General features: G+C 41.9%; 1 protein-coding gene across 1 annotated transcript; it reads left to right on the top strand.

The window, feature by feature from the left end:
• Positions 1-349: 349 nt before the first annotated feature.
• LOC139412396 (rho guanine nucleotide exchange factor 28-like) lies at positions 350-23,397 on the top strand. The gene is made up of 8 exons (XM_071159205.1): positions 350-382; positions 7,243-7,384; positions 8,713-8,822; positions 15,360-15,546; positions 18,458-18,641; positions 20,784-20,985; positions 22,334-22,409; positions 23,309-23,397. The coding sequence occupies exons 1-8, from the start codon at positions 350-352 to the stop codon at positions 23,395-23,397; spliced, it is 1,023 nt and encodes a 340-aa protein (XP_071015306.1).
• Positions 23,398-23,748: the final 351 nt, after the last annotated feature.

The following is a 23,748-nucleotide window of genomic DNA, read 5'->3' as shown; positions in this document are numbered from 1 at the left end:
ACTATTCAGTAATGTCCATAATACTGAAATTGCCCTCATATTTTAACAGAAATTTATATTGATGTTGTACGTCAACAATTCCACGTCTATTTTCTGTATGATATAGTGGGATGTGTTTCTAATTGTCTGTGTGTTGTTCCACATGAAATCAATCCCCTTTTTGACCTCACTCATGTTGATTTGAACAAGTGATGGGATGGGCTATGCAAAACGTATCAACTTTGACAACCTATATCTCCCGAATGGTTGGACATTTAGGTCTAAAATTCACATTCCGACTATTTCTACTATATGCAAACGTATGTAAAGTGTGTGTGTGTTTCTCTCTCTCTCGTCAGATTCTGTGGGGATGGAGTTGAGCAGAAGAGAGGTGCCTCTGTATGTGAGTATGTCCCATTATTGAGTTGTGTTCTACCACCATCATTTTTTTAAAAATATTCAGAGCTGGTTCCAGCTAAAATTGCAGACGGCCGGGACATGGATTCGAACTAGAATTCCCGTCTAAATGGTTTGTGTTGGAGTGAACAATGAGAGAAGGGAGAGTGGGTATCCTCTCCTCCCTCTGTGATTTTGGCAGGTTTTGAGAAGGTCTGAGGCTGGGATGATGTTTATCACCATACACAAGTTTATGTTTTCGTCCCAAATGGCTTCCTAAATAATGCACTACTTTTGAGCTGGGCCCATATAGCTCTGGTCAAAAGTAGTGCTTTATGTGGAGATGTATTATTTTGGAATCCATTTAGTAAAACTGATATGTTTAAAGTTTTGTCTCAAGCGTTTAACCCTTCGTGAGAGGGAAGTGATCACTGCCGCTACCTTGTTATCCACGAATTGAGGAGCAAACTGAAAAGGAAATTCAGAAAGTCTTTGAGGCTAGTGGAAGTTCATAAAACAATGCTTCTATAGCGATAAAAAAACTATGTTTTTCGGCCATTAGCCGTCTTCAAGAAAAACCGTGATGAAGGCTTGCCTTGTTAAATAAAGGTTAAAAAAAAGTCTATGGGTCGAAACGTGTTGGTTTTTATGAATAAAGAAGCGCTTTTATTAACATCCACTGCCCTTCAAGATCTGCTGAATTCATTTTCATTGCAACCCTTCATGAGAGCAAAGATATGGGTATGTTGAGGAAATAGTCAAGGAATATTGATAGAAAGGTAAGGGTATATTGATTGAATGCAGACCTCTCGTAGCTCCCTGAGTAAGGTCAAAGAAAGGTGAGGGGTTGAGGACTTCACTGCATACGGTATAACTACTGTCAGACTCAGACTTCTTATTTCCAAACTTGCATTTGCAAGTTCTAGCTTTCAACTCATTGATAAGCTAAAATTTAATAGATTTTTATTGCAATCCTCAGCGCTGGAGATATTTTATGTATTGTTTCTTAGCTCAAGAATTATTTTTAACATCCCTTGTAAACATTACATTCTATTGCACAGAATATTTCCAGTCTATCAACGCACTGACTTTAATGTAACTATGCATTAGTCAATTTGAAAAGATAATTTAAAAAAGTTAATCATTTATTTACTAAGGTGTGTTTTATTTGCTAGTAAACTTACATGACGAAGAAAATAACTTTATTCTGGTAATGATTTGAAAAGTAGTATTTTGTTTTTGGTCACTTTGAACAAATTTATCAAATTTGTCTATTAGCTTAGCTTAAGCCTCAGCAGTCTCCCAAAAGGCACCCTATTCCCTACACAGTGCACTACTTTTGACCAAATCCCTATGGTAGTGCCCTATATAGGGAATAGAGTGCCATTGGGTGCAACATCAGTCTAATCATGATCGTTTTGGTTCTAGAGCCTTTTGTAGATTTCTGAGACTGAGTCAAGTGAATGAACCAACAATGTATGGTCATCTGAAGATGAAAGTTATATTTTGGAGCCTACAGTGGTTCGTCCTTTAAAAGTTGCAGCAAACTGCAACGCAGTTTGAATGGTGCTACAGAATTCTATAGCACGTTATTTAAGTTTGAACCACTGGTACCATTAATGAAAGTTAGTGCTAGTTTGACCACCAGAGGGCATCTTTGAGAAGCATTTGATAGCCTTCAATAGTGGCTGTACTAGAGAATGCAGGCATGTGGGAGACCGGGGTTCAATTTCCCGACGGGGAGGAAGGAGTTGGCTGTCCTTGTAAATAAGAATTTGTTCTTAACTGACTTGCATAGTTAAATAAAGGTTACACTAAGAGGATATCATTTCTACACCTTAATTTTCTAATTATAGTCTAACCAATACCCAAACAGAGATTCAGTGAAAGTAAAAATCTCATTGATTTATCAAGACCAGTCCCCATGCTTGTCTCAGAGCAGCGCAAATCAGTGCTAAAATGGTTGTAGGCTATTGCTTCAAATCCAATTGCTTCTAACTTCAATATGCTCTTTAAATAAATAAGACATACAGCACATTACTCAACACTAGTGAGACTCATGTCGCCTACGGTTGGTCTACAGCACATATGTCAGAGTCAAGGCCCGCGGGCCACATCCGGCCCGCAAGAAGGTTTTTTACGGCCCCTGGGATGATCTTGATTTATTATTAGAACCGGCCCGCAGCAAGCCGGCAGCCCGCAGATCTTTTACACGCACCAATACTACATTTCCCACAATGCAAAGGTGACGCACCGAGCAGTAGGCTGCTTCATTTCAATATTTATTGGCACAGCAGTCGTCAGCATCACAGTAAAATTAACTTTCAGATACCCATCAAAAATGGCAAAACGGAAGGTGGATACTGAGAACCGGGGGTTTCAAACAAGGTGGGAGTCGGAGTATATGTTCACGAAGGTAGCTGGAAAACCTGTGTGTCTTCTGTGTGGAGAAAGTGTGGCGGTACTGAAAGAGTATAATCTGAGACGACATTATGAAACGAAACACGCGGACAAAAACAAGAATATGGACATGGAACAAAGGCTACAAAAGGCAGAGGAATTAAAACGAGGCCTCAAATCTCGACAGGCTCTGTTCAAAAAAGCCAAATCACAAGACCAGGCTGCTGTCAAGGCCAGTTTTATTTTGGCAGAAGAGATCGCTAAATCAGCCCGGCCATTTACGGAGGGGGATTTCATCAAAAACTGCATGATTAAAGTTTGTGACGAAGTTTGCCCAGAAAAAAGGCAACTCTTTTTAAATGTGAGTCTGAGCAGAAACACCATTGCCGAGAGAGTAGACCAGTTGTCCATCAATCTAAAAGAGCAGCTTGTGAAAAAGGGAAAAGATTTTATTGCATATTCCTTGGCTGTGGATGAGAGCACCGACATTTCTGACATTGCCCAGTTGTCAATTTTCATCCGCGGAGTGGACTCCAACCTAAGCGTGACAGAGGAGTTTTTGGCTTTACGTCCTATGCATGGCACAACTACGGGGCATGATTTGTATGAAGAGGTGTCAAGATGTGTAAATGAGATGGAGCTGCCTTGGGAAAAACTCGTGGGTTTGACAACCGACGGAGCACCTGCGATGTGTGGACACAGGAGCGGACTGGTGGCGAAGATACGGGAAAAGATGCAAGAGGAAAACGCGACAGGTGAGCTGACAGCTTATCATTGTATCATACACCAGGAAGCGTTGTGCGGTAAAGCCTTGAAAATGGAGCATGTAATGAGCATCATCACGCGCACAGTTAACTTTATCAGAGCCAAAGGTTTGAATCACCGCCAGTTCAAGGCATTTCTGACGGAGTTAGAAACGGAGCATGGTGATTTGCCTTATCACACAGAGGTGCGATGGCTAAGCCAGGGAAAGGTGCTTCAAAGATGTTTCGAGCTTCGTGAGGAGATTTGTCTGTTCTTGGACAGCAAAGGGAAAGACACAACACAACTCCGAGACGAAATGTTTCTGTGTGAAATGGCTTTTCTGTGTGACATTACGAGTCATCTGAATGCAATAAACTTGCAGCTGCAGGGTCGGGATCGTGTCATCTCTGATATGTACAGTACAGTGAAGGCATTTAAAACCAAACTGACTCTGTGGGAGACGCAGATGCGGAAAGAAAATTTGAGCCACTTTCCCAGCTGCCAGACCATGAAAGAGAAGCTCTCTACCAGTGCGTTCCCGAGCACACAGTTGGCTGATAAAATAGGTATGCTTGCCGCTGACTTTCGACGCCGATTTGCTGACTTTGAAGCACAAAAAAGCAGGTTGGAACTGCTCGGTAACCCATTTGCTGTTGACGTGGAAAGCTCACCACCAAACCTCCAAATGGAGTTGATTGACCTCCAATGCAATGATGCACTGAGGGCAAAATATGCGGCAGTGGGTGCTGCGGAGTTCGCCCGTTTCCTCCCCGGCACAATGCCCCAGCTGCGCATCCAGGCTGCTCAAACGTTGTCTATGTTTGGCAGCACATACCTGTGTGAACAACTGTTTTCTTTGATGAACCTGAACAAAACATCACACAGAAGTCGACTTACTGCTGAACACCTCCACTCAATTCTGAGGATTTCTTCAGCTCAGAGCCTTACCCCGAACATTGATGAACTTGTGGAAAAGATGGGACACCACCAAGTATCACCCTCAACCTCAAACAAGTGAACATTACTGTGCAATCACATATTTAGAGTTTTTACTCAGTTCAAGTTTAAAAGTTAAAATTTAATATTTGTTTTCACTGCATGTTACTTCTCCTTAAACAAAGTGTTGTTTTTGATTAATAGATTTTTGCACTTTATTTTTTTGTATTTCAATCCAATTATATTTTAAAAATATTTCAGTTGAGTGGATGATAGAAAATTGCTATTATTGTTTTTTCTTTGAAGTAAATTTAGCCCACTTTTGCTAAAATAGAAAATATAGTCTACTGATGGTGCCTTGAATACCGGTTTCTTTCATTTAATGTTCATGTTATGGGGATATTTATATAAAGGAAATTTGTCTTTTGTGTCTGTTGAAAATTAAAGATTACTGACAGAGCCATAAGAAAATATTGCTTTATTTATCTGATCATATTGTAATATATTTGTTAGGTTTTCAGTAGGTTCAATTAGGTTCACTAGACTATATGCGTCATTTAAAAAATTTTCAATGAACATTCGAACAGTCCGGCCCTCGTCTTGTAGCTGATTTTTTTATTTGGCCCTCCGTCCATTTGACTTTGACACCCCTGGTCTACAGTATATCGAAAAATATAATGTGACTCTCCACCAATAATTACATATAGCGGGTTGGAGGAATCTAAATTAAAACCAAAAGCTGCCTCATGGGTCTCCCAGTGGCGGCCAGCATGGGTATCTGTAGCAACGCATTTTGCATTGCGATGCAGTGACTTAGACAGCTGCGCCACTGGGGAGGCCCCATCCACAAATTATCAAAATACAGAGAGGTGTTGGTAAAGGTTTATTGTCCTGCTAATAGCTCATAATGGTCAATTATGATGCTGTACATGGTGTCCAGATCAGGATAACCAAAACATTTATTTATTAAAGAATATCAGAAAGAATGTTGGTACTTATTTATTTTGATCCAAAGCTATGAATGAGTGAGTCACTCAGCTTTATGTAGGTTCCGGCTATATGACTGTGTCATCAACTTGATAATATATAATGATATTTTGGAGGTTATTTTGTTTAAAAAAAAAAAAAAAGAGAGCAACTGTAATCTGAATAAAGGCAAGAATAATATTTGCAAAGGTCAAAATATTTAGTTCTGTTTTTAGGGGCAGAGAAACGCTGGGCCAATTGTGTGCCGCCCATAAAGGCCAAAATATAGCCCTGCTAATAGCCATAGTGGCACTGTACAACGTGACCTTGTGCGTTTGAAAGAGTATTTTTAGCATTATTTTATTAACGAAAGCAAAAAGATCCTGAAGAAATACAGTACTGTATATGCTTTTACATTTGGATAATACAGCAGTTAAAGCATTTTGAAGATACTGTACATGGGTTTTGGTTGCTATCATGTTACAGCCTAAGCCCTCTATGTGATTTGAATTATGCAAAACTGTCATTAAGAGTGGCTACTTTGAAGAATCTTGTTTAACACTTTTTTGGTTACTACATGATTTCATATGTGTTATTTCATAGTGTTGAAGTCTTCACTGTTATTCTACAATGTAGAAAATAGTAAAAATAAAGAGAAACTCTTGAATGAGTAGGTGTGTCCAAACTTTTGACTGGTTCTGTATATGTATATACAGTTGAAGTCGGAAGTTTACATACACTTAGGTTGGAGTCGTTGAAACTCGTTTTTCAACTACTCCACGAATGTCTTGTTAACAAACTATAGCTTTGGGCATTTACTTTGTGCATGACACAAGTAATGCATGACACAAGTAAGAAAAACGGAGTTTAAATGTATTTGGCTAAAGTGTATGTAAACTTCCTACTTCAACTTTATATGTTATTTTGTGGGATTTTTCAGGGGTTGCTGCAGCACCCTCAGCACGCTTACTTCCCGATCTATGGTTTCACACCCCCAGAGTTCCACCTTTGAGACTTCCGCACCTGGTGTCCTATAGGTTAGGCTGGGTTTATGTTGAGGGCACAAATGAGATTGTTTGACGCAAAAATTGGGTTTATCTCAATAGTTTGGTTTTTATGATAGACAGACAGTGTTGGACAGGATAGTGTGTGAGAGAGTTTGGTGGAGGGAAGGACAGCTGTGAGTGCCTGTGTTACGATGGTGGGAGACCAGGTCAGCTGGAGTGGAACAGAAACAGATACGGTGATTCCCCAGTGAGAGAGATACAGGGACAAGAGGTAGACAAAAGTGGCCCCTTTTTGTCTACCTCTTCAATTTACCATTATACTGTATCTCATGCACCTTTAAATCCAGGAGCTATCCTGACAAGAATGGAAGACAACCAAGCCCAAAACAGTTGCTCTCCATTTGTCTTATAGGTCTCAAAGAATGACTCGAAACTTGAGAGACATGGAGATAATATACCATTCACATCATATACCATTCACATCAATCTAAGGTTTAATGTGAAAGTGTACACATCTCTAGTTATTTGGCGCACAGCTCCCAGATCAGTGGTCTTATGTGTTTTGGCCTGTGAAGATCAGGGTAGATCAGAGACTGGAACATTCCTCTTTTTATTGAGTTGGGAGGGGGGGGGGGATGTCTTCATAAAGTATGCTGAGGTAGGATTTAGTGTATATCTTTACTAGATTATCCTAACTGTAATTTGATCATATCAAATACCTGTCTCTCTGTCTCTATCTTTCCCCCTTCTTTCTCTTCAACCTCTCCTCTCACCACCTCCAACCCCCCTTTGTCTCCCTTACCTCTCCCCTCAGGGGCAGGCCAAGGTGTTTGCATTGCTGCAGGCCCCAGACCCCTTGCCAAAGGAGGCAGAGATTTTCATCGTTCTAGAAGGTTCTACGCTTGCCCATGTGATCAGAGCCCAGAACGATGTCATGCTCTGCTTCATCGTGCCTGGTGAGAGAAACGGTGTAGAGTAAAGTTGTCCCTAGACACTGATCTGTGTTCAGTTTAGCATTTCCCTACTAATGGTTAAGGTTAGGATTGGGGAGGAAAAACAAGAAACTTCACCCCAAAGTGAGAGGGAGGGAGAGGTGGGTGGGGGTGTGAGTGTTTTGTGTGTAACTGCCATCGTAAAGATGCCTATGACCTATGACCATCTCTATGACCTGTGTGTGAGTGAACCCTATGACACGTGGGGATCAACCACAATAAGTGCTTCCCAAATGGCACCCTATTCCCTACATAGTGCACTACTTTTGCCCAGAGTCCTATGGGTCCTGGTCAAAAGTACTGCACTATTTAAGGAATAGGGAGCCATTTGTGACACATCAGTATGTTGCATGTGAGACTGGGCTATGGAAGGATGCACCATCTTATCAGCTTTCTCTCAGGAGGGAAACAGTCAGACTCAGCACCCCAAAAACAACACCAACAATGGAGAGACCCCTGGAGAACTGTAAACTCTCCCCTGGCTGGCTACAATACACATTACTACACTACCACCCCTGGGTTTTTGCTCCATCTCAGCACTAGCAAACCTGACATTATTTCTTCAATCTAGCCTAATTAGTTGAATCAGGTGTGTTGGTGCTGGGCTTGAACAAAGGCCTGCACCTTGTGTGGCCTCCTGTTGTAAATGCTTTTTCTCAACAAAGTTTCCCCCAGGGACAGATCTAGGATCAACTTCCCCTCTGCTGATCCTAAACTTAACCATTAGTGAGGAAAGTTCTAAACCGACCGAAGATCCACGTCTAGGGTCAACTTAGCAGGTTGACGTTTATTGGGATGAGTGTTGTCCTTGAAGCAGAACTGAGCAATTTACTCTAGATGGACAAGCTACAAAGTCAAAATTGGCTATATTGTAAAAATGAATGATATTCATTTAAGGTTAAGGTTAAGCATTAGGGTTAGCAGTATGGTTAAGGTTATGTTTAAAATCTGATTTTATTACTTAGTTACTGTGCCAGCTAGTGACCACTCTGCAAAGTTGCCTCCAGAACAAGATTCATGATGAAAAGCGCTAACCTGCTGCAACTTCACCCTACACCAGTGTTTCTCAACTACAGTCGTCGAGTACCCCCAACAATACACATTTTTGTTGTAGCCCCGGACAAGCACAACTGATTAAATTTGTCAACTAATCATCAAACCCTCAAGCTGAATCAGGTGAGTTTGTCTGGGGCAACAACAAAAATATGTGCTCGAGGATTGGAGTTGGGAAACACTACTCTACACCATTGTAAACACACTTTGGTGTGACATCCTTTCCCATTGTTTTGTAGGTCATAACCTGGCTGAGACTGTCTCAGTCTGTGCTTACATCTACTCAGAGACCACACCTTTTACCTGTGTGGGAGGGTCCAGGCTCAAGTACGTCCAGGACGATGCCCAGGTAGGGTTGGCACACACACACTCGAGCATGTGCACAAATCAAATCAAATCAAATTTTATTTGTCACATACACATGGTTAGCAGATGTTAATGCGAGTGTAGCGAAATGCTTGTGCTTCTAGTTCCGACAATGCAGTAATAACAAGTAATCTAACTAACAATTCCAAAACTACTGTCTTGTACACAGTGTAAGGGGATAAAGAATATGTACATAAGGATATATGAATGAGTGATGGTACAGAGCAGCATAGGCAAGATACAGTAGATGGTATCGGGGACAGTATGTACAAATGAGATGAGTATGTAAACAAAGTGGCATAGTATAGTATAAAGTGGCTAGTGATACATGTATTACATAAGGATACCGTCGATGATATAGAGTACAGTATATACGTATGCGTATGAGATGAATAATGTAGGGTAAGTAACATTTATATAAGGTAGCATTGTTTAAAGTGGCTAGTGATATATTTACATAATTTCCCATCAATTCCCATTATTAAAGTGGCTGGAGTTGAGTCAGTGTCAGTGTGTTGGCAGCAGCCACTCAGTGTTAGTGGTGGCTGTTTAACAGACTGATGGCCTTGAGATAGAAGCTGTTTTTCAGTCTCTCGGTCCCAGCTTTGATGCACCTGTACTGACCTCGCCTTCTGGATGATAGCGGGGTGAACAGGCAGTGGCTCGGGTGGTTGATGTCCTTGATGATCTTTATGGCCTTCCTGTGACATCGGGTGGTGTAGGTGTCCTGGAGGGCAGGTAGTTTGCCCCCGGTGATGCGTTGTGCAGACCTCACTACCCTCTGGAGAGCCTTACGGTTGAGGGCGGTGCAGTTGCCATACCAGGCGGTGATACAGCCCGCCAGGATGCTCTCGATTGTGCATCTGTAGAAGTTTGTGAGTGCTTTTGGTGACAAGCCGAATTTCTTCAGCCTCCTGAGGTTGAAGAGGCGCTGCTGCGCCTTCTTCACGATGCTGTCTGTGTGAGTGGACCAATTCAGTTTGTCTGTGATGTGTATGCCGAGGAACTTAAAACTTGCTACCCTCTCCACTACTGTTCCATCGATGTGGATAGGGGGGTGTTCCCTCTGCTGTTTCCTGAAGTCCACAATCATCTCCTTAGTTTTGTTGACGTTGAGTGTGAGGTTGTTTTCCTGACACCACACTCCGAGGGCCCTCACCTCCTCCCTGTAGGCCGTCTCATCGTTGTTGGTAATCAAGCCTACCACTGTTGTGTCGTCCGCAAACTTGATGATTGAGTTGGAGGCGTGCGTGGCCACGCAGTCGTGGGTGAACAGGGAGTACAGGAGAGGGCTCAGAACGCAACCTTGTGGGGCCCCAGTGTTGAGGATCAGCGGGGAGGAGATGTTGTTGCCTACCCTCACCACCTGGGGGCGGCCCGTCAGGAAGTCCAGTACCCAGTTGCACAGGGCGGGGTCGAGACCCAGGGTCTCGAGCTTGATGACGAGCTTGGAGGGTACTATGGTGTTGAATGCCGAGCTGTAGTCGATGAACAGCATTCTCACATAGGTATTCCTCTTGTCCAGATGGGTTAGGGCAGTGTGCAGTGTGGTTGAGATTGCATCGTCTGTGGACCTATTTGGGCGGTAAGCAAATTGGAGTGGGTCTAGGGTGTCAGGTAGGGTGGAGGTGATATGGTCCTTGACTAGTCTCTCAAAGCACTTCATGATGACGGATGTGAGTGCTACGGGGCGGTAGTCATTTAGCTCAGTTACCTTAGCTTTCTTGGGAACAGGAACAATGGTGGCCCTCTTGAAGCATGTGGGAACAGCAGACTGGTATAGGGATTGATTGAATATGTCCGTAAACACACCGGCCAGCTGGTCTGCGCATGCTCTGAGGGCGCGGCTGGGGATGCCATCTGGGCCTGCAGCCTTGCGAGGGTTAACACGTTTAAATGTCTTACTCACCTCGGCTGCAGTGAAGGAGAGACCGCATGTTTTCGTTGCAGGCCGTGTCAGTGGCACTGTATTGTCCTCAAAGCGGGCAAAAAAGTTATTTAGTCTGCCTGGGAGCAAGACATCCTGGTCCGTGACATACACAGTTACACAAACACACACTAGCAACAGTCATTGAAATTGTTAAAAGGTTTTAAAAACAACGGTTGGAACATTTGGATGAAGAAAATGATCAACTTTTATTATCCAGCAGATATTGACTGAATTGAAGCACATAAAACATTTTACTGGCTCTGAGAAATAATGAATGAAGTTCAGGGATTTTGGTGGGAATTCAGGTATTAGATTTCTTGTAAAATGTCACTATTGTTTTTTGTAGAATGTACTCATACTGTATATACATTTTCTTATTGTACCAGGTATGTTTGTGTGTGTGTAAAAATATAGACAATTATATGTGCATAATTTGCATAAACATACGGTGTGTATTTGCATAGATGCATAGATGATGCATAGATGAATCCATTAACATAGAGGGGCGGAACAAAACACCAAACACTGAAGCCTGTCACATGCTTCCCAGTCGCTTATATTATGATTACATTTTGTGACGTATTTGTTTGTTTTGGTGTTCGGCAGGTTTTTTTTCCGGCTGGTCGCGCACACAACATTTTTTCTTGAGGCAAGTCGAAGTTCGGCAGCTTAAGTCTGTGCACCTTCACCGGTGATTGGTCAACAGTACTACTCCTAGTACAAGCATTTCGCTACATAACATTTGCAAACACATGTATGTGACAAATTAAATTTGATTTGATTTTGTAGTGGTGGGAACACTGGACAGGATTCTTCAATGAAGTGTTTGTCAACGAGAGATCAATCAACGAGAGACTAGTTTTCATGCACATTTTTTTACTTGAGAAATACTTCACAAAAAACCTCAGTTTTCATAATTTCATAATTAATCATAGACTGCACCATTAATTTCTGTTGTTGTCGATTTCTCTTGCGTATTTCTCTTGCGTATTTCATCAAGTGTGTCAATGGCAGGATACCATCAGATAAAAAAATCATCACGCTTGGCTCTCGATTATATCTATCTAAACACACCTTACATTGTTTGCGAGATCAGGCATAATATCACTATAATCCGAGTGTTCCTTTTTGGAAGTTGCTTTCATTTAAATTTGTAAACATTTCAACTGTATTAAATTATTTGTTTTTTTTTCAATTCCACAAAAAAATGAACACTCATCAAAATAACTTTATCTTTCTTCTCTTTCTTGTGATGTAATTGTCGAGACAGTGCGTTAAATCCCAACAAAACTTTAGCATTCATATCCAGCATCAGGCAAAAGTTTTGACACACCTACTCATTCAAGGGTTTTTATTTATTTATACATTGTAGAATAATAGTGAAGACACCCAAATTATGAAATAACACATATGGAATAATGTAGTAACCAAAAAGTGTTAAACAATCTAAATATATTTGAGATTCTTCAAATAGCCACCCTTTGCCTTGATGACAGCTTTGCACACTCTTGGCATTCTCTCAACCAGCTTCATGAGGTAGTCACCTGGAATGCATTTCAATTAACAGTTGTGCTTTGTTAAAAGTAGATTTTGGTAATTTATTTCCTTAATGCGTTTGAATCAATCAGTTGTGTTGTGACAAGGTAGGAATGGTATACAGAATATAGCCCTATTTCCTAAAATACCCAGTCTATATAATGTCAAGAACAGCTCAAATAAGCAAAGATAAATGACAGTCCATCATTACTTGAAGACATGAAGGTCAGTCAATCTGGAAAATGTCAAGAACTCAAAAGTTTATTCAATAGCAGTCGCAAAAACCATCAAGTGCTATGATGAAACTGGCTCTAATGAGGACTACCACAGGAAAGGAAGACCCAGAGTTACCCACTGACGCAGAGAATAAGTTCATTAGAGTTACCATCCTCCGAAATTGTAGCCCAAATAAATATTTCAGAGTTCAAGTAACAGACACATCTCAACATGAACTGTTCAGAGAAGACTGCGTGAATCAGGCTTTCATGGACGAATTCCTGCAAAGAAACCACAACTAACGGACACCAATAAGAAGAAGACACTTGCTTGAGCCAAGAAAAAGGAACAATGGACATTAGACCAGTGGAAATCTGTCCTTTGGACTGATGTGTCGAACTGCTTTGCTTTATCTTGGCCAGGTCGCAGTTGTAAATGAGAACTTGTTCTCAACTTGCCTACCTGGTTAAATAAAAGTGAAAAAATAAAAATAAATGTGTGCAAATATTCGATTTTTGGTTCCAACTGCCGTGTCTTTGTGAGATGTGGATGATCTCCACATATAAGTTCCCACCATGGAAGACGAGGTGCGGTGGTGTGGGGGTGCTTTGCTGGTGATACTGTCAGTGATGTATTTAGAATTCAAGGCACACTTAACCAGCATGGCTACCACAGCATTCAGCTGCAATAAGCCATCCCATCTGGTTTGCGCTTAGCGGGACTATCATTTGTTTTTCAACGAGACAATGACCAAACACACCTCCAGGCTGTGTAAGGTCTATTTGACCAAGAAGGAGAATGGAGTGCTGCATCAGATGACCTGGCCTCCAAAATCACCCGACCTCAACCCAACAGAGAGTTTGGGACGAGCTGGACCGCAGGGTGATGGAAAATCAGCCAACAAGTGCTCAGCATATGTAGGAACTCCTTCAAGACTGTTGGAAAATAATTCCAGGTGAAGCTGGTTGAGAGAATCTCTGTCCAAACTTTTGACTGGTACTGTAGATTCAACAGAAAGACACTACATTCAATTGAGCCCATTTCAGCCATTACCGGTTTGTGTTGACAGGTCGTTACAAACATTTAGACGGTCGTAATGTAAATAGGTAAAAACGACCAGCACAAGCAAGAGTGTGAAGGAGTCGCAATCAATCAATCAAAACAGTCAACTTTGCGAGATACAGTGACAAGTGTATTTTGCACCCCTGAAACACAGGAAATAGATTGCTGAACAAAATGTATCCTCAGGTGGGACATTGCTACACGCACATTGCTACACACACAAACACAAAACCTGTATGGTGATAAAAGCAGCTATGGTGGAATAATATGATCATTTTATAATATTGTATGTGAAGCACTTTGCACTGCTACTATTTTATGAAATGTGCTATTTAGCAAAAATATAAACGCAACATGTGAAGAAATAAAATATACCAGAAATGTTCCATATGCACCAAAAGTTTATTTCTCAAAAATGTTGTGCACAAACTTGTTTATATTCCTGTTAGTGAGTATTTCTTATTTGCCAAGATAATCCATCCACCTGACATGTGTGGCATTTCAAGAAAAGGATTAAACAGCATGATCATTACACATGTGCACCTTGTGCTGGGGAAAATAAAAGGCCACTCTAAAATGTGCAGTTTTGTCATACAACACAATGCCACAGATGTCTGACATTTGCATGCTGACTGCAGGAATGTCCACCAGAGCTGTTGCCAGAGAATTGAATGTTAATTTCTCTACCATAAAACACCCCCAATGTCATTTTAGACAATTTGGCAGTATGTCCAACCGGCCTCACAACTGCAGACCACATGTAACCACGCCAGCCCAGGACTTCCACATCCGGCTTCTTCACCTGTGGTATCATCTGAAACAAGCCACATGAAAAGCTGATGAAACTGTGGGTTTGTACAGGCAAAGAATCTCTGAACAAACTGTCAGAAACCATCTCGAGAAGCTTACCTGTCTCCTCACCAGGGTCTTGACCGGACCGCAGATGGCACCGTAACCAACTTCAGTGTCAAATGACCTTCGATGGCCACTGGCACCCTGGAGAAGTGTGCTCTTCAAGGATTAATCCAAGTTTCAACTGTGCCGGGCAGATGGCAGAAAGCATGTATGGCGTCGTGTGGGCGAGCATATTCAATGTTGTGAACAGAGTGCCTGATGGTGGTGGTGGTGGGGTTATGGTATGGGTAGGCAAAAGCTAGGGACAACGAACACAATGGCATTTTATCAGTGGCAATATGAATGCACAGAGATACCGTGACAAGCTCTTGAGGCTCATTGTCGTGCCATTCATCCGCTGCCATCAACTCATGTTTCAGCATGATAATGCATGGACACAATTCCTAGAAGCTGAAAATGTCCCAGTTCTTCCATGGCCAGCATTCTCACCAGACGTGCCACCCATTGAGTATGTTTAGGATGATCTGGATTTACTTGTACAACAGGGTGTTCCAGTTCTCGCCAGTATCCAGCAACTTCGCACAGCAATTGAGGAGGAGTGGGGCAATATTCCACAGGCCACAATCAACAGCCTGATCAACTCAATACGAAGGAGATGTGTCATGCTGCAGGAGGCAAATGGTGGTCACACTAGATACTGACTAGTTTTCTGATCCACGCCCCCACCTTTTGTTAAGGTATCTGTGACCCAGTCATGTAGAAATCATAGATTAGGATCTAATGAATTCATTTCAAATGACTGATTTCCTTATATAAAATGTAACTCAGTTAAATATTTGAAATTGTTGCATGTTACGTTTATATTTTTGTTCAGTGTAAATAAAGATTGATGTGATGTTGTTGTCCCAACCCTACCCACAGGATCTGGCTGAGCACCTAGTAACCCACGGTCACCGCCTGAGCTCCAGCGACCACAGGGAGCTGAGCAGCCGCTTCTGCCTGAGCGAGGAGAGCTCTCGCTGGGCAATGGACCGCCGTGTGGCCCTGGCCATGGCCAACTTGGATATCCCCCACAGCTGGAATGTACTGGCTAGTCCATCTGGAGAGGGTGAGAGTGGGTTTCTTTACATGATACAACTGCTAGGTCTAAGTTTCATGAGACATTTTTATTGTTGTCGTACAATACAAGCATCAACATAGAGAGCTGACTGCTAGGTCTAAGTTAAAGCATACAATAAAGAAAATAATTTACAAGTATGGCGATTCGGATGTATCCACACATGCTACAGAAGAATTCTTGTGTGGGATTATTTTGCATGAGTGAAAAGTTGGACAGAATTCTTAGTAGTTCTTCTCATTGTTTTGTCTCAACCGTGTCCAAGACTCCAAAGAAGGTGAACTCTTTCTCTTTCTTTCCTCCTTCCATCCCTTTTCTTTATCTCCTTCCATTCCTTCTCTCTTTCCTCTGTCATTCAGTTCATTTTTGCATGCTTGCTGTCCAGCAGTCGGAAGTGGCCATGGCTACATGACATGTGGAGCTCTGTTAAATTCATCAATGCCAATTAACCAGCGTGTTATTTGATTAGGAGAGCTTCACGGACTGGAAGTAGCTCTAGGGTATAGGCAGGGTTAAATAAACATGTGCGTGTGCGCCTGCGTGTGTATTTGTCTCTGTGTGTGTGTGTGTATTTCACGTGGGTGTGTATAGACCTCTAATGTAAATGACAAATCTCATTAAGGCGATAATGTAGTTATGGCAGTCTGTTTCATAGCAAAACGACACAAATGTCTTTCCATGAATTTCCACAGTTAAGTGATCTAATTGGGTAACATGGCCTATGACATCAGCCTATTACCACTGTGAGCAGAATATGAAAACCCCACTTACCCTCTGTTTGAATATTTAGGGTATATTAGGCATAAGTGAATATAGAATCAGTGGTAGAGGTTCGCCGCTAAATCATAGTTTGTCTGTTGTTTCCAAACATAAAAAGTGGATATTGTAAAGTTATCCCCTCGACTTGAGACCACCTTTGAGGTACCAGCTTCATGCATACAACCGGTGGTGATACCAGGGAGAGTAACAGTTGTAGGGTTATGGGACCATATCAAATCACATTTTATTTGTCACATGTGCCGAATACAACAGGTACAACTTACAGTGAAATGCTTACTTGCAAGCCTTTAACCAACAATGAAGTTTTTAGAAAATCCCGATAAGAATAACATATAATTAAAGAGCAGCAGTAAATAACAATAGCAGGGGCTATATATGGGGGGTACCGGTACAGAGTCAATGTGTCAATGTGCTGGGGGCACCGGTGTCGAGGTAATTGAGGAAACGCCTAAAAATATTCCAAATTAGATCCATAATATCGACAGAAACATGGCAAACGTTTTTTATAATCAATCCTCAAGGTGTTTTTCAAATATCTATTCGATAATATATCAACCAGAACAGTTGGCTTCTTAGTAGGAAAGAGAGAAACAATGGCCGCATTTGTCTCTTACGCACAAATCACTCTGAGACCACCAGCTGACCACTGACGCAATGTTGTCGTTCAGGCTCATTTTTCAAAATAAAAGCCTGAAACTATGTATTGTGACACTAGACACATTAGAGAAGCCATAGAAAAAGGAATCTGGTTGATATCCCAATCACTGCTCAATAGGGACGCATAGGAACGCAGAGCTTTCTAAATAAGAGTCCCTTCCTGATTGAATTTTTCTCAGGCTTTCGCCTGCAATATCAGTTCTGTTATACTCACAGACAATATTTTTACAGTTTTGGAAACTTTAGAGTGTTTTCCATCCTAAGCTGTCAATTATATGCATATTCTAGCATCTTGTCCTGGCAAAATATCCCGTTTACTTTGGGAACGTTATTTATCCAAAAATGAAAAGTTTCAAGAGGTTAATGTCCCATTGGTAGGATATATGTGCTTTTAGTTCGTCCCATTCATTTTCTAGCGATTGAACATTAGCCATCAGCACGGAAGGCAAGGGCAGATTAGCCACTCGTCGCCTGATCCTCACAAGGCATCCTTATCTCTTTCCGCGAAACCTACGTTTAATTTTTCAGTGAATCACAGGGATCTGGGCCTGGTCGGTTGTCTGTAGTATATCCCTCACGTCTGACTAATTGAAAAATAACTCCTCATCCAGTTTGAGGTGAGTAATCGCAGTTCTGATGTCCAGAATATTTTTTCGGTGATAAGACGGTAGCAGCAACATTATGTACAAAACAAGTTACAAACAGCGCGAAAAAACAAACAAAATAGCATGGTTGGTTAAAAGCCGATGAGACGGCAGCCCTACCCTCCGGCGCCATCTTGTTTGGTGCCAGTCAGGCAGTATGTTAGTGGGCCTTCATTAGGGTAAACTGTAAATTGCGTTAACTAGGTTAGTAGAGCAGAGATGTACAGTTTAGCAGAGGAGATCATTGGGACAAACAGCAGTGTTGGAAGTGGGTCTCTAATAAATCCCTCCTGGTCTTATCACTGGATGTTGGTTATTGAGGCTAATTGAAGTTACAAAGCTCTCTCTCTCTCCCTTACACCCTCTATCCATCTCTTTGCCTCTCGCTCGCTCGCTCTCTCTCTCTCTCGCGCTCTCTCTCTCTCTCTCTCTCTCCCCCTCTCACTTACACCCTCTCCCTTACACCCTCCCTCCATCTCTTTACCCCTCTCTCTCTCCCTTGCATGCTCCTTCCCTCTCTCCACCCCCTCTCTCTCACTTACACCTTCTCCCTTACACCCTTCCCTCTCTCTCTCTCTCTCTCTCTCTCAATTAAATGTAATTCAAGGGCTTTATTGGCATGGGAAACATATGTTTACATTGCCAACGAAAGTGAAGTATATAATAAACAAAAGTGAAATAAACAATTCAAATTAATAGTAAATATTACACTCACAAATGTTCCAAAAGAATAAAGACATTTCAAATGTCATATTATGGGCATATTATCTCTCTCTCTCCCCTCCGCCTCACACCTCTTCCATCTCTACCTTTTTCCACAGAGTTGCGTCCCAGAGAATCCCCTCTTCACTTGGCTGTGCGCTGGGGTCTGTGTTGTCTGGCTGAGCTGCTGCTGTGCCAGCCGGGAGGACTGATGGCAGTGACTCTGCCCAACGAGGAGGGGGTCACCCCACTGCAGCTAGCACACAACAGAGGGCACACACAGCTTCTGGAGCTACTCACACAGTAAGATGTATACCATGACATTATATCTGACTATTACTCTTATATACTGTATCATCTGTATACTACGAAAAAGGGGTAAGAAAGCACGCAGAGCCTCTGGGGTCGCTCACACAGTCATGCCCAATTCCAAATCAACCCCTAGCTCCATATCCTTTTGGAGAAATGTGAGGATTGAGTAGGTGGAAGCAACATAGCAAAAAGGTGTAGGTATTAGATAGAAACTCCCTGAAACCTCCAAATCAGATAAGCATGCAAAAAAATATGTGAAAGTAAAAAATGGGGATTTCTAAAGCGGTATGCCCTACCAATCTGGCCCACTCATAAAAATAAATAATGATTAAGCCAGTCTTTCCAACCCTTGTCAGAATATTATTAGAATATGGAACGATAGGGACTAGATCTTCTCTTTAAGGGTTAATTATAACCCTCATGTCTCTATTCCCAAGATGTGACAGGATAATCAATGGCACACTCCGACACTGAACACTGTCACATTCAGTCACACATTTGGCACTGTATTGGCCTGTGTATATGTATTGTGTTGGTCTCTTAAGTCACATATTAAACTGAGGGGATCGCATGCGATCACCCTTTCAGCTGCTGGTCTAGTACATGTCCAAAAGTATGTGATTTGGCTATTTCAGCCAATCGAGCACACAGCCATGCAATCCCCATAGACAAACATTGGCAGTAGAATGGCCCATACTGAAGAGCTCAGTTACTTTCAACATGGCACCACCAAGACAGTTTGTAAATGTCCTGTTGTGCTAGAGCTGCCCCGATCGACGGAAAGTGCTGTTTTTGTGAAATGGAAACTGCTAGGAGCAACAACAGCTCAGTCTTGAAGTGGTAGGCCAAAAAGCTCACTACAGAGTTCCAAACTGTTAATCGGGAGCTTCATGAAATGGGTTTCCATGGCCCAGCAGCCACACACAAGCAAAAGATCACCATGCGAAATGCCAAGCGTTGGCTGGAGTGGTGTAAAGCTCACCACCATTGGACTCTGGAGCAGTGGAAACGCGTTCTCTGGAGTGATGAATCACGCTTCACCATCTGGCAGTCCGACGGATTAATCTGGATTTGGCAGATGCCAGGAAACACTATCTGCCCCAATGCATAGTGCCAACTGCAAAGTTTTGTGGAGGAGGAATAATGGTCTGGGGCTATTTTTCATGGTTCAGGCTAGGCCCCTTAGTTGAAGTGAAGGGAAATCATAACACTACTGCATAAAATGACATTCTAAACGATTCTGTGCGTCCAACTTTGTGGCAACAGTTTGGGAAGGCCCTTTCCTGTATCAGCATGACAATGCCCCCATGCACAAAGCAAGGTCCATACAGAAAAGGTTTGTCAAGCTCGGGGTGAAAGAACTTGACTGACCCCCAACTCCATCAAAAACCTTTGCAATGAATTGGAATGCCAACTGCGAGCCAGGCCTAATCGCCCAACATCAGTGCCTGACCTCACTAATGCTCTTGTGGCTGAATGGAAGCAAGTCCACACAGCAATGTTCCAACATCTAGTGGAAAGCCTTCCCAGAAGAGTGGAGGCTGTTTTTATTTAACCTTTATTTAACTAGGCAAGTCAGTTAAGAACAAATTCTTATTTACATTGACGGCCTAGGAACAGTGGGTTAACTTCCTTGTTCAGGGGCAGAACAACAAATGTTTTACCTTGTCAAGCTTTCAGTTACTGGCCCAACGCTCTAACCACTAGGCTACCTGCCTGGAGCGGCACAGGGGGGACTAACATGATTTTGTAATGAGATGTTCATTGAGCAGGTGTCAAAGAGCATACTTTTGGTCATGTAGTGTACTTGTCTCTCTGCCCTAACAATGAGAGTCATTGTCCACAAAGCATTACGGCAGGCTGTCAAACTCCCGCCTATTCCTCTTTTTGGATTGGTGGACACATCTCATTATTTGAAAACATTTTTGAATATTCGATAAGGGTTGTTAAGGTCAACCACCTGTGTTCAAGTTGACCATGTGGTGTATATCACAACATGTTCGCTGTCCATTTAAATTAATTGAGTGTAAATTGTATGTATTTTTTTTGTTTTTGTGTGATTACTGCTTGACAACCAAATTTCCCTTTGGCATAATAGATTGATTGAATGATTGATTGCCTGTCTTTCATCAGCCCCCCCAACCCCCTGGCCACACCGCCGGCCGGTCTGTCCCAGGTGTGGGCTGTCCACTCTCATCTGCTGAGGTTCTGTCACGACTCAGAGAACCTGACCCTGACTGTCAGACAGAACCCACAGTGGAACCACCAGCAGAACCGACAGGCTGATATTCTCCTCCTGAGAGACAGACTGAGAGATCACAACTTCCTCCGACAGGTCAGTAAAATTCCAATTGAAATGTCACATATACTGTTTATCTCCCAATAGGAGACCAGGGTTCAATCCCTGCGTCCACCCTTCCCATTGTTTCTCACTCTTGCCTGCTTCCCCATCTCATTTAAATACTGACTAAATAAAGTGTTAAACACCTAAACATATATATTTTAAAAGACTTGATAAAACATTTTTAGTTGAGAGCAGCAATGAACGGGGTTCACAGGATGACACAACTTAGAGTAAGTAAGGGGTCCAATCTCTAAAAATGAATTTACAAAATGGGACAAACATTCAATCGAAATACTGCATGCAGAGTTTTGCAAGACTGTATTGCAAGTGCAAAGAAAAACTCAAAATAACGCATGTAGAGAAGAATTGGGCCAATACCCCCTTCTCATTCGAATAGAAAAAAGAGCCATCAAATTTTTACAACCATCTAAAAACAAGTGACCCCAAAACATTCCATCACACAGCTCTACAATGTCAAGAGATGAAACAAGAGAAGAGTCCCCTCAGCCAGCTGGTTCTGAGGCTCAGTTCACCAACCCAAACCAACCCCGTAGAGCCTCAGGACAGCACTCAGAAAATCTGGCCCAACCAAATCATCACAAAACAAAAATAAAAATATATCACCTATTGGAAAGACACCACAAAAAATCAATTTGGCTCTAAACAGACAGTACATGGTGGCAGACTATCTGACCACTGTGATAGAAAACTGAGGAAAACATTGACTAGGTACAGACTCAGTGAGCACAGTCTGGCTATAGAGACCGGTCATCACAGACAAACCTGGCTGCCCAGAGAGGACAGGCTGTGCTCACTCTGCTCCAGGGGAGAAGTAGAGACAGAGCTGCATTTCCTATTACACAGTGACAAATACTCAGACCTAAGAGAATATTTCTTTCCCAAAATTATAATTCAATACAGAGAATTTGAAACTATCAAATATGAGGAAAAAATCAAATATTTATTGGGTGAATTGCCAAAATGTGCAGTTTTAATGTGTCCTCCTGCCACAACCTGAGGGACAGACAGTTTTGTTTTGTCTTTCATGTCATGTGTCTTCTCAGTCATGTTGACACTGGTCTACTACCATTGCTTTAATGTATTGATGTCTACTACCATTTATTTATATATAAATATATATTTTTCGATATGTATACTTTGACAATGTAAATAATAATGTGTGAGAGAGAGAGAGAGAGACCAAATTAGAAAAAAGGTACCAATCTATGCATGAAATATTTGACACAAGCGTCGCTGTGAACCCCTAATAATTGACTGATGGAATAGATGCCAATCTGATGATAACATGATTGAACTGTTCTCATCTATTTGCTCTTAGATCAAGGCCCTGAGAAGAGAGCAGTCAGAGACCATACTGGAGAAAGAGGAACTAGTGGATGAACCAGGAGAGAATGGTACTTTAGTTTTTGAGTGTATCCCAAATGGCACCCTATTCCCTATATACTGCACTAAGGATGCATCATTAGTCTTTGTCTGTGTGATTTGATCAATCCATGCAGTCCAAAGCGCTTATTCAAGCTAACACAGCCTGTTCCACTCTTAGTACACTCCCCAAATCCTAAACTTTGGGCAACCTACTCTGACTTTGCCAGAACAGAAGGGCCCAGTCGAAAATCGACCCCTATATCCTATACATTTGTGGAGATCTGACTAGATTTGACAGGTGTAAACCGTATGGTAATAGCTCTATCGTGCCCTCTGATAGACAAGGTGGAAGTCTCACCAATTTGATTTGATTAGGTGGCCTGAGAAGAGGGCAGTCAGAGACCATACTGGAGAAAGAAGAACATGTGGTTGGGATTGAGCCAAGCTCTCGTTGGCTCAGATTGTTTGAATCACTGAACTGTATTGCCCTCCAATGGGATATAGGAGTACTACCAGTCTAAGTAAACCAAGCCCAAACTTATTTATATAAACTGAAACTATCTAGGGCACAGTGAGGCAACTTTATCTTTATGCTCATGACCTTTATGTAAATTATACATTGCACAATAGCTCGAGTTTAGTGCCCAAGATGGGATTCATTCTAAAGTAGGCAATTGGGTGTGTTAGTTTAAACCCATTCTGCACTCATCATTACAGCTTGTAAATAGTATGCATTAAACCAGAGTGACTATTCCTCTCAAAGTTGGATGCAGAATATTCAAAAATATTGGATCAGGCCTGGTAGGCAGGCAGACAGACAGGGCAGGCCAAGTGTGAGTTACAAATGGTACCTTATTCTCTATGTAGTGCACTTCGTTGTCAAGGGTCCATAGGGTCTCTAAATGTTCTCCAAACCTCTATATAACAGGATCAGGCCTGGCAGGCGTACAGACAGGGAAGGCCAAGATTGAGTTCCAAATTCTCTTTGTAGTGTGCTACTTTGACAAGGCTCAATAGGGTGTCTAAATGTTCTCCAAACATCTATATGTTGTGTCTTTGGCATCATTAAATTGAAGACTTATTTTATCAAATCAATTATCTGTAATTATTATTACATGATTAAACTAATCATGTAAATGTAATTAACTAGGAAGTTGGGGCAACAAGGAAAATCTTCAGATTACAAAGTTATAATCTTCCTAATATAACACTTCAGATATTTTAATATCTGATCAATTAGTCTTCTTATTAATTCATTATTCTTTACCTCACGTTAGTCTCATTCTGAACGTTGTAAATCGCTGGTTATCTGCACGAACCCAGCCTTTACTATGAATCATCCATACATCAATTGTCTTAATCATTTAT

The sequence above is a fragment of the Oncorhynchus clarkii genome, chromosome 6, assembly GCF_045791955.1.
Source record: "Oncorhynchus clarkii lewisi isolate Uvic-CL-2024 chromosome 6, UVic_Ocla_1.0, whole genome shotgun sequence".
Taxonomy (NCBI): domain Eukaryota; kingdom Metazoa; phylum Chordata; class Actinopteri; order Salmoniformes; family Salmonidae; genus Oncorhynchus; species Oncorhynchus clarkii.
The sequence above is the reverse complement of the archived record's forward strand: the minus strand, read 5'-3'. Positions and strand labels throughout refer to the sequence as shown.